The 15,539-nt window shown below is 42.5% G+C and overlaps 1 protein-coding gene across 1 annotated transcript in view; it reads left to right on the plus strand.

Moving 5' to 3' along the window:
- LOC132998688 (transcription factor 4-like) overlaps positions 1-15,539 on the plus strand; it is a 161,534-nt gene that overhangs the window by 35,363 nt on the left and 110,632 nt on the right. Inside the window, exons 4-5 of the mRNA XM_061068421.1 lie at positions 5,235-5,290; positions 6,543-6,618. Of these exons, the coding sequence (XP_060924404.1) occupies positions 5,235-5,290; positions 6,543-6,618 (132 nt within the window). The remainder of the gene's footprint in view (positions 1-5,234; positions 5,291-6,542; positions 6,619-15,539) is intronic.

The raw sequence follows: 15,539 nt of genomic DNA on the forward strand, positions 1-15,539 counted from the left end.
ACAGCGCGGATCATGTTCGCTGCTTTAACATCTGTGCTGCAGTTTAGGAGAACTGATGTTCTTTATGCTTTGAATTATGTGGGAAAAAGAGATTAATACACTTTCCTTCATCCTGCGTTTGACAAACACCTGTTTCTCTCTTGAAACACACTTTTTTTATCCAGCAACAGAAGCCAAAGTTCTCAGTCACTTGTTTAATGAGATTATTTTTTAGTCCGACTGAACTATATTCAAATTTTGTATAGTTTGGAATAAGAAATCGTCCCTTTAAAAGCAAGTTAAATCAGATATTTATGAAGTAATTTTTTTACTTTAAACCTATCTTCTACTTCTATTTACCTTTCAAAAGCAAATAACAAACATGTTTTATAGGAAACTGACTGCACAAGGATTAGATATTCTCCAATATTGGAAACATGGTTAATGAACTTACCTGTAAAACTACGTTAAAACTGCAAAATGTCCAGTGACTAAGTTTTTTATCGTGATGTTCTCACGATATCTGCTTGTACTGAAAAAGTTATAGTTTTTTCTAGGACTATATTCAATTTGTGCATAGTCTGGAGTTAGGAATTTCCCTTTAAAAGCAAATTAAACCAGATTATTTATTAAGTACACTTTTTACTTTACAACTTTTCTTTATTTACCTTTCAAAAGCAAATAACAAACATGTTTTATATGAAACTGACGGCACCAGGATTAGATATTCTCCAATTTTGGAAACACGGTAAATGAACTTACCTGTGAAACTACGTTAAAACTGAATTTATCTGACAACAATTTTTATTGTGATGTTCTCACGATATCTGCTTGTATTGAAGCGTAAAGCATTACAGTTATAGTTTTGTTAGATTTCTCACAACGTTACGAGTTCTTGTTCATTGAGTAGAACGTGATTTTAGAACCCAATCGATGATATAAGAGAGTAAAAAGTAATTGAGACTTGATTTTCTATAATTTAACCATAAATGACTATAAATCCTTCTGTTATCAAACTAATAATCAAAGACAATCCATCAGGACGAATCATTAATAACCACGTGACGGAGTTCTGGCCTCCGTCCAGACGAACCCTGTTTCCTCGATGACGGTCATACTTGTCCTCTCTCCTCGTTACTATGGTAACAAGATGTCAATCGATGTGGCATCTCCATGCTCATCTCCAACTGCTTCGTAACCACGGAGACGGGAGGGAGAAGCTTCGAGGGTTCAGACGGAGACGCCGTCTGTCGCGGTGCCTTGCTCAAAGGCTCCTCTGCCTTTCACTGTCCAGATTTAAACCAGCAGAGAAAGAAGGGATGGAAAGAAGGAAGGTTTAAGAGAACAAGAGATAGATAGAGAGGTGGAAATAGTTGAAGTGAGGGATGAAATGAAAGGAGAAGATGAAAAAGTGAGGATTTAAGAGGAGGAGAGGAAACTGAACAGAGTTGTGTGGAAATTAACAACAGCAACAGAAACAAGAGAAGTAAAAGAAGGAGAGAGATGAAGGAAAAGAAAGATAGGGAAGAGGATGAGGGACAGAAGGGAAGAGGGAAACGAGAGGAGGAAGAAGTAAAGGGAGGAAAAGAAGGAAGCGAGGGAAGGAAAGGATGGAGGTGGCGAGAGAAAGCATGAATCAAGTAACAAAACAGGACGTGGTCGACTTCCTGAATGTGATCATCACATCACTTCCTTTGGTTGTCCTGCCGTGCACGAGCAGACAAACACACACACACACACACACACACACACACACACACACACACACACACACACACAGACACACAAAGACACACACACACAGCGGGATTGACGGTGTTAGACAGTTTAAGCTGCTTTAAAGGAGAAGATACAGAGACGTAATCTGACTCTTAATTCTTACTGTCTGATTTTGTGTGTGTTTGTGTGGGAGTCTGTGTGCGTGTGTGTCTGTGTGTGTGTGTGTGTGTGTGTGTGTGTGTGTGTGTTTGTGTGTGTGTGTGTCTGTACGTGTGTGTGTGTGTGTGATTACCCAGGATAATAACATGGTCCAGTGAAAGTACAAGGAGCTTCTCTTTGCATTATATAAAGTGACTGAAGTAGATCTGTGTGTTTCTCTCATGTCGTCAGTTGTCGTACTTTTGTCCACATTTGACTATTTATACTTCAAGGTTTGTGTATTTGTACACAACCCTTGTTCTCTCTTGTCCCCCCACCCCTCTCTTTGTGTCCACATCTTTTCGTTCCTCTGTTTCCTTTCCTAACTTCCTCTTCCTCTTCCTATAAATCAGATCCAGATAGAAAAAACTTTCAAGCAACCTTTATCACTCGTTGATTTTCCTTGAAGATCAACACAGTCCGTTTTCTTGCAGCAGCCTAGTGGCCATTAGAGGAACTGCAGCTCAGATGAATTTAACGTTCAAGAGCAGATCTCACGTCTCCAGTCGTTTCCAATAAACTTTGTCTTCAAGTCTGTTAACGCAGATGATGGCGGTCGTTGCCGTGGGAGACGTGGAGTCTGAGACGTTCCCAGTGGAGACGATATTAAAACAGTTTGATTTCGCAGCTGAGTTCGGCTCAGACAGATTCTTCAGAGCATCTTCAGTTGATGTGAAGGTCTATCTTTCATGTCGTGTAAAAACAAAATGTGTTTTTGTATCACCGCTCACACGGAGCTGCTTTTATTTTTCTCCATTATTGAGATTTGTCTGTCACGTCTCACTGGACCTTCATCCGGAGCCGAGGAACATATGTCGACTTCTGACGAGGATTCTTCTTTCAAAGCAGAATAAAAAACAAGGATTCTGTTTCTACTCAGCAGGAAATGATTGAGTGTTTGGTTTGAAGAAGTAATTAAGAATAGCAATTTGAAAACAGACCTGACAAAAACAAATTCTGAACATTTTCCAGACATTTTCCTTTTGTGCTCTCACATTTCAGTTCTCACACACAGAACCTCCAGAACATGTCAGGAACATGTCAGTGGTTCAGGTGGAAAACAGCTGGATAGTCGCAGCTTTAACAGTTATTATGAAATTATTAAAAACCAGAGTTTATCTCCAATATTCAACTTTTAAAACATGAATAATTCTCAGTTGGTGGATTTGTTGCAGCCGCAGCTTCTGCTACAGGAAGAAGAAAATCCCACTGAAATCTGATGGTATCTTGTTACTGTACTTGGACAATATCTGGTATAATATTGGAGATTTATCTTTCTTCATTGACCAGAGTGGCTGGTGTATGACCCCCCCCCCCCACCACCAACACACACACACACACCGTACACACACACACACACAGACACACACACCCACACATGCACGTACGCAAACAATTTTCTAGTTTTAAATAATACAAAGAGCGGCTCAATGGTCAAGCTCGGGCACAGGCCTGTTTTTGTCCTCAGTGATCACTAACGCACACACACACACACACACACACACACACACACACACACACACACACACACACACTCAAACAGAAACACACACACACACACAGACACACACTGAGCCTAACTGTATTAATAGGAGTCTGTTTTGTGTCAGGCAGGTCTTAATAGGATCAGTGTGAGAGACATGGAGCTGTCTGTCAGTCTAAGTTCATTAACTGATGATAGATAACCTGCACTGTGTGTGTGTGTGTGTGTGTGTGTGTGTGTTTGAGTGTGTGTGTTTGAGTGTGCGCTCTCAGGTTGTGTGTAAACTCTCTCTCTCCCTCTCCCTCTCTCTTCCTCTCTCTCTCTCTCTGGTGTAATTTATAGTCCTCAATCGGAGGCCTTATCAGGTGCAGGACACATGGACACCTCCTTCTGTCCTCCTCCTCTCTTCCTCCTCCACATCTTTAAGCTCTCGCTCACCCACTTGTATTTTTCTCTCCTCCGTCTCTCCTCCTCCATCTCCCCCCCCCCACCCCCCCTCTTGCTTTTCACCACTGAAGGATTCTTCCTTTAATTGCCGTCCTCCTCTTCCTCCTCCTCTTCCTCCCTATGACTCGTTCACTTCCTCCTTCATCTGGACCAACTTCCCTCCAACTCTCCACTTCTACTTTTAATGCACTTTCCCTTTATTCCTCTTCTCCTCTTTTCAAACTGATTGGACACAAATATCCAGTATCAAGTATTTCATCACTTCATCTTAAACGTGTTTCCTTAACTCAGTTGTAAAAATCTCCGCCCGGTCACTGAAAATCCTCAGAAACAGAAATAACTGTTGAATATGTTTCTTCCTTTGAAACACAAACCACGTTCCTGAAATCCAATTTACCATAAAGTGTTTTAGTTTAATCTTCACTAAACCTGCATCAATGCTATTGTCTCCTCTTTTATTCTGTTGCACAAACCGGGAGCCCAGAGGTACTTTTAAGATTCGCTGTTTGTAACTGACACTGTTCATTTATGTTACACACACTCACACACTCACACACACACAGACACACACACGCTAACACACAAAGATAAGCTGACATTCCAAATGACTCGACAATGAATGTAAGCTGCTCGCTATACACACACGGACACAATGGAGAGCCTATTGAACAGAGATTTGTGCATTACAATGCATGAGACGACTGAATGTATGTGTATGTGTGTGTGTGTGTGTCTGTGTGTAAGTGTACGTGTGTGTGTGTGTGCGCACTGTAAGCGATAGCTGCGTTAGCACATTTCATTCATTTCATTGGACCTGGATGAACAGATCTACCTGTCATCCACAGACACACGTCTCCTTCTCGTGTCTGTTGACGTCTCGACCTCCACACACGTCCCCTCATGGCGAGAAGGTTGTTGGTTCCAATCCCGGTCTTTCTGTCTGTGTGGAGTTTGCACGTTTTCCTCACCTCTGTTGGTTTTCTCTGCAAACTCCAGCTTCCTAGATTGACTGGAGACTTTAAATTGTCCCTAAGTGTGAATGGTTCTCTGTACATTTTGTCCAGAACATTCCTGCCGTCGTTGTTTCTTGTTCCGACTCTTCGTGGTTTTTGAAATATTCACCTTTCTCTGCAGTTTTTAGATTTTATAACAAGTGTCATCAGTAGTGACATCAAGGACCTGGTGACATCATCACATGCTTCTGATGCATTTTCAGTTTGACTCAGCAAAACACTTCCGCAACTCAGCATCTGCACTGTGGTGTTTTATCAGAAAATGCATTTCTCGAGTTTCTGTTTTCTTCTCTACGTCTTTTTCTTTGAATCTTTAAAAACGTACTTCTTGGAGTCATGACGTTGCATTTATGAAATGTTTTATTTATATGAATCTCTCTTGCTCTCATCTACAGATATGGAGGAGAGGACGAGTGCAGGATCGTGGGCGAGTGGAAGTCGTTCTTCCAAGGTAACGACGACCATCAACAGTTCATAAAACTACGTTCTCTAATATTTATTCTAAACTCATGTCCCTGACCTGCAGCAACAAAAGCAGTTTAACAGCAACTAAAAACATATTTCAACTTTCCAGAAGAAACTATTTCCGATGTGATCACATATTATCCGTCAGATTTAAATCAATCTCTAATATGAGTGTTGCATTTATTTGATCTCCTTTTCTTTACGGGACAGAGACGCAGCACATTAATATTCATTAGCATAAAAAAACAAATGTAAATATTCTGCGGTTTGCAAGAATGCTAATTTACATCTGTCATCCCTGGGTAGGTTAAAAAAGTGGCTGACACAGTCAAAGCAACAAATACAGACACCTGTTCACAAATACACAAAAAGAAAAACTCTGAAGTACATTGAAAAGTGATTTATTCATGAGCCATTGTTTGTGAGAGTCTTAAAAGTGGGAAATCGAGGCCAGCAGAGGGCGCTGGTCTCATTCAGACGGTTGCATGTCTTAGCCCCGACATCACCGTTATTTATGCTTATGAACTGTTGAGGCTGTGAAACTGTTTAATTATACAAAACTAAGTCAGTTTTCATAAATAATGTAAAAAGAAGAGTTGGAAATGTGCAACAGGTTCTGACAAGTTCGTCCGATTTCTACCTTTGCCTCCGTCATACCTTCCACAACCACTAGAGGCCGCTTGATAAAACATTAAACAGCACATATGCGATTCCGTACATGCATAGAAGACCTATCGGCTCGAGGACAGACTCACGATATTCTCAAGTTTCATCTTGCTGCCTGCAGGCGATTAGCTTAGCTTAGCTTAGCTTAGCACAAAGGCTTGAACAAGGAGAGAGCAGCTAGCTTATCTCTTCAGAATCCACTTGGTAGCATCGTTAAATATCGCTGATTAACTTGTTAAATCTTGTGCTGGACGATAACTTAAACAGAGGAGACCCGACGTGTGAGGTCGTAAAGTTTAGAGTTATTATTTTCTGCCCCGGGACAAAAAGAGACGATCAATGAATCAATCAGAAGAACTTTACTGGTATAGCAACTTTTAAAAAAATCATATGCAATTTAAAAGTGCTTTGCAGGTGAAATACAGATCAGAGGATGTTTAAAATCAATTAAAAATGTGTTCAAAAATGTCATATTTACAGTAATTAGAGACAACAATAACAGAGAGTTACACATTTCTATGATTTCAATTCCTGATTGTGATTGTTGGCCTTGTGTGTGTTTGTGTCTCCAGAGTTATGCAGAAGGGTCTCAGTACATGGCGTCACATGACAGCCTCTCCCCCCCGTACAGCAACTCCAGGCTCACAGGTACAGTGTGTGTCTGTGTGTGTGTGTGATCATTCTCCAACAGTGTTTCACAGGGCACCTCTTTCTTGTCATCAGCTTTGGATTCGCAGCTGTGTGTGTGTTTCTGTGTGTGTGTGTGTCTGTGTGTGTGTGTGTGTGTGTGTGTGTGTGTGTCTGTGTGTGTGTGTGTGTGTGTGTGTGTGTGTGTGTGTGTCTGCAGAGCATTAGTGAAACACTAGCTTACACTGGAGGAGACAGGTCATCTGGCATGCAATTTCTCTCTCTCTCTCTCTCTCTCTCTCTCTCTCTCTCTCTCTCTCTCTCTCTCTCTCTCTCCCTCTCTCTCTCTCTCTCTCGCTGCCCGCTGTGTGGAGAGCGCCAGGAAGCGTGTGCTCATTTACCCATGATGCTCTCTGCCTCTGGCTCTCTGCGATGTGGCGCCAGTTGTGAGCAAATGGCCACTGACACAGATAATCTTCCTCTCTCTCTCACACACACACACACACACACACACACACACACACACACACACACACACACACACACACACACATACACACACACACACACACACACACACACACACACACACACACACACACAAATACAAACACACACACACACACACAGAGCTTAATTACCTTTGACTGGATGCATCAAATATGGAGGCCGTCAGCTCTCAGCGCTCTGACTCTACCTGCTCTCTCTCTCTCTCTCTCTCTCTCTCTCTCTCTCTCTCTCTCTCTCTCTCTGATGTCATCCAGATGTTTTCAGACAGTTTCAGACATATACATAATATATTTTTGGATTAAGAAAATGTCCACAATGAATAGAAGTCAATGTAAAGTCCAGATGGAGTTACCTTCTCGTTTGATGAACTGGGCTAAATCTGGAAATTGTCCCGGTAGTTGTGAATCCACACAATACACAGGTAAAACAAAGGAAATGTCAGATTCCTCAGAGTTGTGGGTCGGGATGATGCATTGTGTGCATGATGTGTTGTGACAGAGTTGTGATTATTGCGTGTCGCTGCAGAGGCAGAGAGCGGGAAGAGCCGACGCACAGTGAGAGATGGAAATACTGTATTCTTCATCTGGCACACGGGAGCCGCAATTTACTTTTATAATGATAACGCTAAGAGACAGAGACAGCCAGACACACACACACACACACACACACACACACACACACAGACACACACACACACACACACACACACACACACACACACACACACACACACACACACACACACACACACAAACACACACACACACACTGTTCTACCTGTGACTGTTTTGGTTCAACTGAATCATTTCTTTGTGAACTGGTGAAATCAGATTCTCTTTTATATCTGATGCAAGTTTTTTCTCTTTCTATTGGAAGATGTGAAGTTGATAATCACATAAATAACGATAAAACGACTTGATCGCCCCCTGGTGGCCGGCTGCAGTTCAGGTTTCTAAACCCAGCCTCCTCCATGTTATCAGACGGGACCAAACTAACTTGTGCAGCAGCATAATCTTTATCCGCTGGTCAGATACAGCAGCTATGGAGAAGACATGGACATCCTGTATCGCTGAACTGTGATTGGTCGGCCAATCAGCAGCTACAGGGGATCATCCTGGACTTTTATTCCGATCCGTGACGCTACAGCTGAAGGAACTTTCATTTGTCTACCCATAATCCCTTGCACTTTGTGCCGAATTACTGCCGGGACTCAGATTACTCTCGGGCTCGGACATCCAGTTCTCACCTGAAGTGAACTCGGGGAAACGAAGGAAGAACGAGAACCGCAGAGTTTGATGAACCCGGTCTGAGCGTGTAGAGTGTGAACGCAGCCCCCCCTCCACCCCTCTCTCTCTCTATCTCACTCTCTCACTCTCTCTCTCTCTTTCTCTAACCTTGTCTGTCTTCCTTAACCCCCCCCCACCCCCCTACCTCCGGATTAGAGTGATGTTATGCTCTAGATAATCAGCGAAGGGATTAGTGTCATCTCAGCGACCCCACTAGATTAATCTGCTGCCACACACACACACACACACACACACACACACACACACACACACACACACACACACACACACACACACACACACACACACACTGAAAACCCCACAGTGATCCAGAACCCATGTGTGTGTGCTTGTGCGTGTAAATGTGTGTAAATGGGCACTTGTACTTACATATAGGTTTATATAAGTGCACACATTTGATAGATGAATGTGTGTGTGTGTGTGTTTGTGGGTTTGCAGCGGAGTGTGTGTCCCTGTGCATGTTGGGAGTTAACTGTGTCTGAGTGTGTGATGTAAGCTTTGTGTGCGTTCTGTGTGGTTGTGGATCATTTTGTCTTTGAGTCTATCTCTGAGTGTTTGATACCAGGTTGTGTGTTTGTGTGCGTTGGTAGCTTTCATGTGTTTTGTGTATATATGATGAAACATGTATATCCATGTGTGTGTGTGTTTGTTGTCTGCTTGGTATGTGTGACGGTAGTTTTTATATTGTGTGCGTGTTTGATTATGTGTGTGTTTTTGAGTGAGCGTGCATCTTCTTGAGACCTGCTCTTCCAAGTGTGAGTGTATGTCTGTGGTTGTGTGGTTGTGTTGCATGTGTTGTGTGAATGAGTGTATGTTCACTTTTACACGCTTAAATGTGGGTATCTGGGTGCGTCTGTGTGTGTGAAAATGTGTGTGTTCTTGTGTGAGTGTCTGTTTCTGAGTGTGTTTGTGGTTAAAAACGTGTCAACTTTTTCTTGCTTGGATGTGTGTGTATGGAACATCAGCTTCTATGTAAGTTGTGTATGCATGAGGATACGTGTGTATCTGGGTGTGTGTTTTTTGCGCCATTCAATCACATTGTGTGATTCTATCTGTCGTGTGTGTGTGCGGTTCCACAGCAGGTGCGCCACCCCGGTGCCCCCCCACTCTAACTGTCACCTACATAGTAAATGAGGCTCGGTGGTTTTCGGGCTGTAAGCAAATTCTCCTCTGTTATAAATAAACAATCTGATTCGGCTTCACTCCGAGCTTCAGTCCGACGACTTCTACGGAAATGATTTGTTCTGCGTGACGGAGAGAAGACGATGACGATGACTCGCGCAGGTTCTTGTTTATAATTAGCATTGGAAAATAACACGTTGTGGTCGGATGTTTGGACGTCACAGCTCTGTGCGTGTTATCGTAGCCGCTGTGAGAAGATTGATGAATATACGAGTCCCACCTAGAAACCTTTAGCTGTTAGCAAGTTAGCCAAGTAGCATCATGCCGCTGCTAGCTTAGCGTACTTAGCTTGTAGTCATCCTGCAGCAAATACTAGCTTGAAGCATATAGCCGCTATATATATACGCTATATTATAGCGTATATATAAAAACGTACGTAGACTTCAAGGCCGGAAAGTGAAGCCGATGCAGAAGAACCTGTTCCCTGTGTTCTCTCAAATGACCAGCAGGGGGCGACTCCACTGGTTGTTTCTATAGAAGTCTATGAGAAAATGACTTCTCACTTTATAACGTCAGTGAACATTTTCCTAAAGAGTTTGTGTCTCAATCTCTAGTTTCAAGTCTTCTTCGATACAGATGTTCATGGGTGATTGACAGCTAGAACCGTCCAATCGGTGCATCCGAGGTGTGGGAGGTGTCCTCTCACTCAGGCTCCACCCCCTACTCGTCCAAATATGGTTTCAAAACACCTGTTTGATGCAGTGGGTTCATCTTAGAATGTTTATTGAATAAACAGCAGAGAGTTTATATAGAACTGGTACAAACCTGACGATTTCCTCCTCCTCCTCCTCCACTTCCACCTCCTCCTCCTCCTCCTCCTCCTCCTCCTCCTCCTCCTCCTCCTCTCCTCCTCCTCCTCCTCCTGGTTGTGTTGTTTGTGTTGAAATGCAGTGAGTCAGCCGTCTGTCTCACCTCTGTGTGACCTTATTAATGAGTGTTGAGCCACGAGGCCGGACCCCCTCTGAGGAGGTCACATCTGGACACTTTATATAGAAATACATATCTGTCTCTCTCTCTCTCTCTCTCTCTCTCTCTCTCTCTCTCTCTCTCTCTCTCTCTCTCTCTCTCTCTCTCTCTCTCTCTCTCTCTCTCTCTCTCTCTCTCTCTCTTCACTTCCCTCCATGTGTTTTGATATATCACATCATTTTCTCCCCTCATTCTCCTTCATCACTTCCTCCTCTCCTCCTCTTCCTGTCCTCTTTCCCTCGGTCTCACTCCCTTCTACACTTGTCCTCCGTGGAGACTTGCCCCCCCCCTGTCTCCCTCTCTAACCCCGGGAGCCCCTCACCTCAGCTGGGTGTGGAGCCAAGGTCGTCCCCCTGTCTCTCCCTGCTGGGGCTGGATCTTTGTGCTCAGAATGTTTAAATAAAGAGAGGAGAGGACGAAGAGAAAAGAGATGCAGAATCTAAAGTTATAGCTCACAATTGTTTTCATTATAGCAAAATACATTCATATATATATTTATAAGTAATTTCCCAGAATGCAACAAGGTGTCTTCAGCTCTTATTGCCCTGTTCAAATCAGTTCAAATTTAAAATATTGTCTCATTTAAATGATAAAGGGATAAAGTTTAGCATGATTGTTTGATAAATTAATACTTAAGTGATTAAAAATACAAGGTTTAAATATAATTAATGAAGTTAACTATGGTCTTTGGCTTTGGATTTGACGACAGTGAATCAGAATCAGAATCAGAATTCTTTTAATTGCCAAGTATATTTGCACATACAGGAAATTGCCTTGGTGTGGTTGGTGCACATAAATAACAATCAGACATAAAACAACAATATATATATATATATATATAAATATATATAAAACAATATAAAACAAAACAATATATACAGTGAGAGAGTTATGGGCACGTACAGTGCTAGGGTGCAGAGATTTTCTGGAATAGGCGGTGACCTTTAATATTCATTAACAAAGAAAACAGCTCTGTGTGTGTGTGTTGTTGTGTGTAAAAGTAACTCTGGTGACTTGTCAACTGAGGTTAAACTAAGTTAACCTCTTAGTAAACTGAACAGTTGCATATATTGGAAATATTTGAAATTGGTTGAATATATTCAGTTACATGATGATTATCATCCACACATTCATTCAGATTCCTTAAATATAATAAAGTTTGTTGAATTAAAGCTTCATCATTAGATCACAAAGTATTTTTAAAGGCAGATAAACTCATACGAATCTGAATAGAACAAGGTTGATTATTACAATAAGTAAAGAAAAATAAATAAAAACTCCTCAGAACAAGGAGATAATTTCCTTCCTCTGTTCCAGTGATTTTGTTTCTTTTGTCTCGGCTGATTGAAAGTGAGACTCGTCCTCAGTATTGTGAGAGGACGTTGTGCGTTGATTTCAGTGCTTTAACACGGACGCACAATGTGGAGTATTTAGTGTATTATTGTTTTGAAGGAGCCGTGTATCACTTGTAAATTATCTGTGTAATTAGATCTGGCGCAGTAATAATAGGTGTCGTCAAGGCGAGAGGGCGTGGGGGGGGGAACGAACACTCTGAGAGGAGCGGTTCATCACGCAGCTCTTCAGGGTTCCTCACAGCGGATCCACGGAGAACGCTTTCAGATTCCGTGAAGAACCGTGAGAGGTAATTGTCTCCTCTTGAAAAGGCTAATAAAGAGAATAGTGAAGCTGAGGAACAGATACCGGTGGTTTTCACTTCTAGAGGCAGCTGGTTTAAACTAGAATTGAGAATTTGTTCTCATTCCATCACAGAACAGGAGAAAACCAGTGTTAGTGGCTGATGGAAACTGGAGCTCGAAGAAAAATCACTGAACATAAACATCACCTGAACTTTTTAACACTAAATAACCCGAAAGGGATGTCGCTCAATTTGATTGTGAACTGCCGTTTCAAGTTTGACATTTCGATAAACGCCAGCTTTGCATTTTTGAAACCATATTTTGAGCTGTCAATCACATCGTATTCACGCCCCAATTCATACAATACTTTACCATCTATGTAGAGTCGCCCTCTGCTGGTCATGTGAGAGAATACAGGTAGCAGTGACTTCCTCATTGGCTTCACTCTCATGACCCGGAGTCTATCTCTTCATTTTATTCACAGTTATTGATTATGTAGTTTACTCTTATCCCTGTGGTAACAAACAATGATTTCTATCATCACTGTGTTTGATGATTGTATTTTATTTGTCAGGAAACAAGTATATATTTCAGTTGCTTGATTTGTCCGAGCGTCGCTAACACAAAGAGTCTGAAACAAAAAAGGAAAAATCATAGATCAAAACTGTTTCCTACAAATCCAATGTTTGATGAATCAATAAATTCAGCAGGGAAATAATTAAACTGATAAACAGTGGGGATCAATAGCGTCTATCTATACATCTATACATCCAACCTTCCATCCATCCATCCATCCATCCATCCATCCATCCATCCATCCATCCATCCATCCATCCGTCTTCTCCATCTTTTGTCATCCATCCAGATGAGGTCTCTAGAGACCAGGCTCGGGTCATGCATGTTACTGTGTGTGTGTGTGTGTGTGTGTGTGTTTTCACTCCTCCATGTGTGTGTGTGTGTCCTTTATCTTTCTATCTCGGCATGTCTCTGCTGCTATGTGTGTGTACAACTCCACAGTGTGTGTGTCTGTGTGTGTGTGTGTGTGTGTGTGTGTGTGTGTGTGTGACAGACTGTGAAATGGTGCGTAGTAGCACCTGGGCCCTTCAGTGTTGATTGATCGGCTTGGTCATGTGGAAGAGTCCCATCTGGCCAGCCACGCTACTGTGTGTGTGTGTGTGTGTGTGTGTGTGTGTGTGTGTATTTGTGTGGTAGAGACAGAGAGTGCTTGTTTGTGTGTAAGAGGTGAGAGAGAGAGAGAGAGAGAGATAGAGATGTGCAGCATGAAACAGTATGTTTATTGTGAGAGAGAGCGAGAGAGAGAGAGAGCTTCAGTTCTAACTGAGGCTCCCAGAGGCCAAAGATGAACTGTATTTTATCATCAGAAAGAGAGAGAGAGAGAGAGCAAGAGAGCGAGCGACAGAGGCTTCATTCACACTACAGACCTTAAAGAAAGAAATCACCTGTTTCTATAGAACCTCGGACCTTGTGTTCATTTAATGCTTCTCGACTCACAGTGGTTAATTTGTAGTTTTCCTCAGTTTGTTGTAGAAGCTCCGACCTCGACACCTTCAGGTTCAGCTGCAGAGTCCGACTCAGATCCCACTAATGCCAGAGACATTTCGTCCCGGGAGGTTTCAAAACAGCAGATTAATGCCCATTGTCCTGTAATTACTGAAGCAGTAATCAAATCATAATAAGCCATCAGCTACCAGTGGTTTTCTCCTTATCCACCCCTAACTATAGAGAAAGATTTTGGTTTAAATCAACATTTTAGCTCATATTGAATCTGCAGAGCTGGTTTTATTTACAGTCAAACATACAAAACACTTTTGTTTTTGTCTTGGAAAGACGAACAAAACGAGAATGAAGGGAACGATTTATTTTAATGGTAATTTCACTGGAAACATGGCGACTGAAACATAAATGAAAGCAGTGTTGACTTGTTCAGAGCAGGAAAACCGATAGAAATCCTGCAGATCTTGGCACCGGGTCTGCAGAGCGCCGCTGAATCTGCGTCACCACCCCCCCCCCTCTGGGCCCTTTGGGGGGGGGCAGTAAGTCAGGGAGACACACACATGTACCTGACACTCGTCCCATGAACTCACACAGAAACATGGACCTGAGTCGTCTCCCAGTGAAGTCTGAGTTTAACACGAGCGACAGAAATCTCAGGAAAAAGAAACGACAGAAACCCCAATGAAGAGAGAAAGGAGAGACAGGCAGGGCGAGCGAGTGAAAGAGAGACAGTGTGTGTTTTCTGAAATGAAGCCAACTGATAATTAATGCCTCTGACATCATGGTGCTCTAATTAAGTCTGGCATTCATTAAGCCAAGTGAGGGGGGGATTCGTTAGTGGCTCTTTTTTTTTTTGGAGGGGGAATTTGTTAAGTCTTCATTGTTACTCGTCTTTTTGCTTTTTGACGACGGAGAGACGGAGATAAAAGAGAGAGAAGTGAGGAGAGACGTGGACGCTAAAGAACATCCAGGTGATGTAACGTGGCGACCATGTTGGAAGGCGTCGGCTTGCGAGCGGTCGGACCGGTGGTCCAGCGGAGTCCGTCTCTGCACAGCTGAAGACAGGTGGTTGATTTCTGATTGGAATCAATTAATCACTGATCCGTCTCATTAGGTTTCTCTTCAGGTGATCCACACATCCACCACTGATTAGTTCAGTCCCAGAAACACGGCAACTCTCGATCAAAATGTCTTTGCTTATTGCAGGAATTCACTAGTGTGTCCATTATCTGTAGCGCCACCTATGGGTGAAGCTTAAAACACTTTCACACTGATGGTATGAATATAAATACAAATCATTTTATAAGCACAGGATGAGTTTGGGCCAAAATGAGCGAATCCCTCCTCATCAGCATTTGTCCTAAATCCTGCTATTTTTCTTTATCTGAGAATATGTTTATGAAATTAAACCTGACCCGTAGGTGGCGCTACAGACACGTATGCATCAGACTCTGAAAGGTCATACTGATCAGTGGAAGTGAGCGTGACCTATCACACACTAGCTCATAACTGCAGATGCCTCTGAGCAAAAGTGATTAAACTCACTGTCGACTGATGATTCACAGAGTTTCATTCTCATCTGATGAACTGGAGACGACTGATGGAACTTTCCTGACAGTGTGTGAAGGATTCTGCTCCGACGCTAAACAGAAGTGAAGAAGCTGAAGAATGTTTAAGAGCTGGGGTCAAGGGTCAATTATCGCTTTTAGTAACAGAAGGAGAGAAAAGAGTCAAATCAGAAGGAGCTAAAGTAGAAGGACAGAAACACTGGAGCTAACAGAGCTAACAGGCTGGTGCTAAAGACAAGTTGTGCACAAGCTATAAC

Source organism: Limanda limanda, chromosome 1 (genome assembly GCF_963576545.1).
Source record: "Limanda limanda chromosome 1, fLimLim1.1, whole genome shotgun sequence".
Lineage (NCBI taxonomy): Eukaryota > Metazoa > Chordata > Actinopteri > Pleuronectiformes > Pleuronectidae > Limanda > Limanda limanda.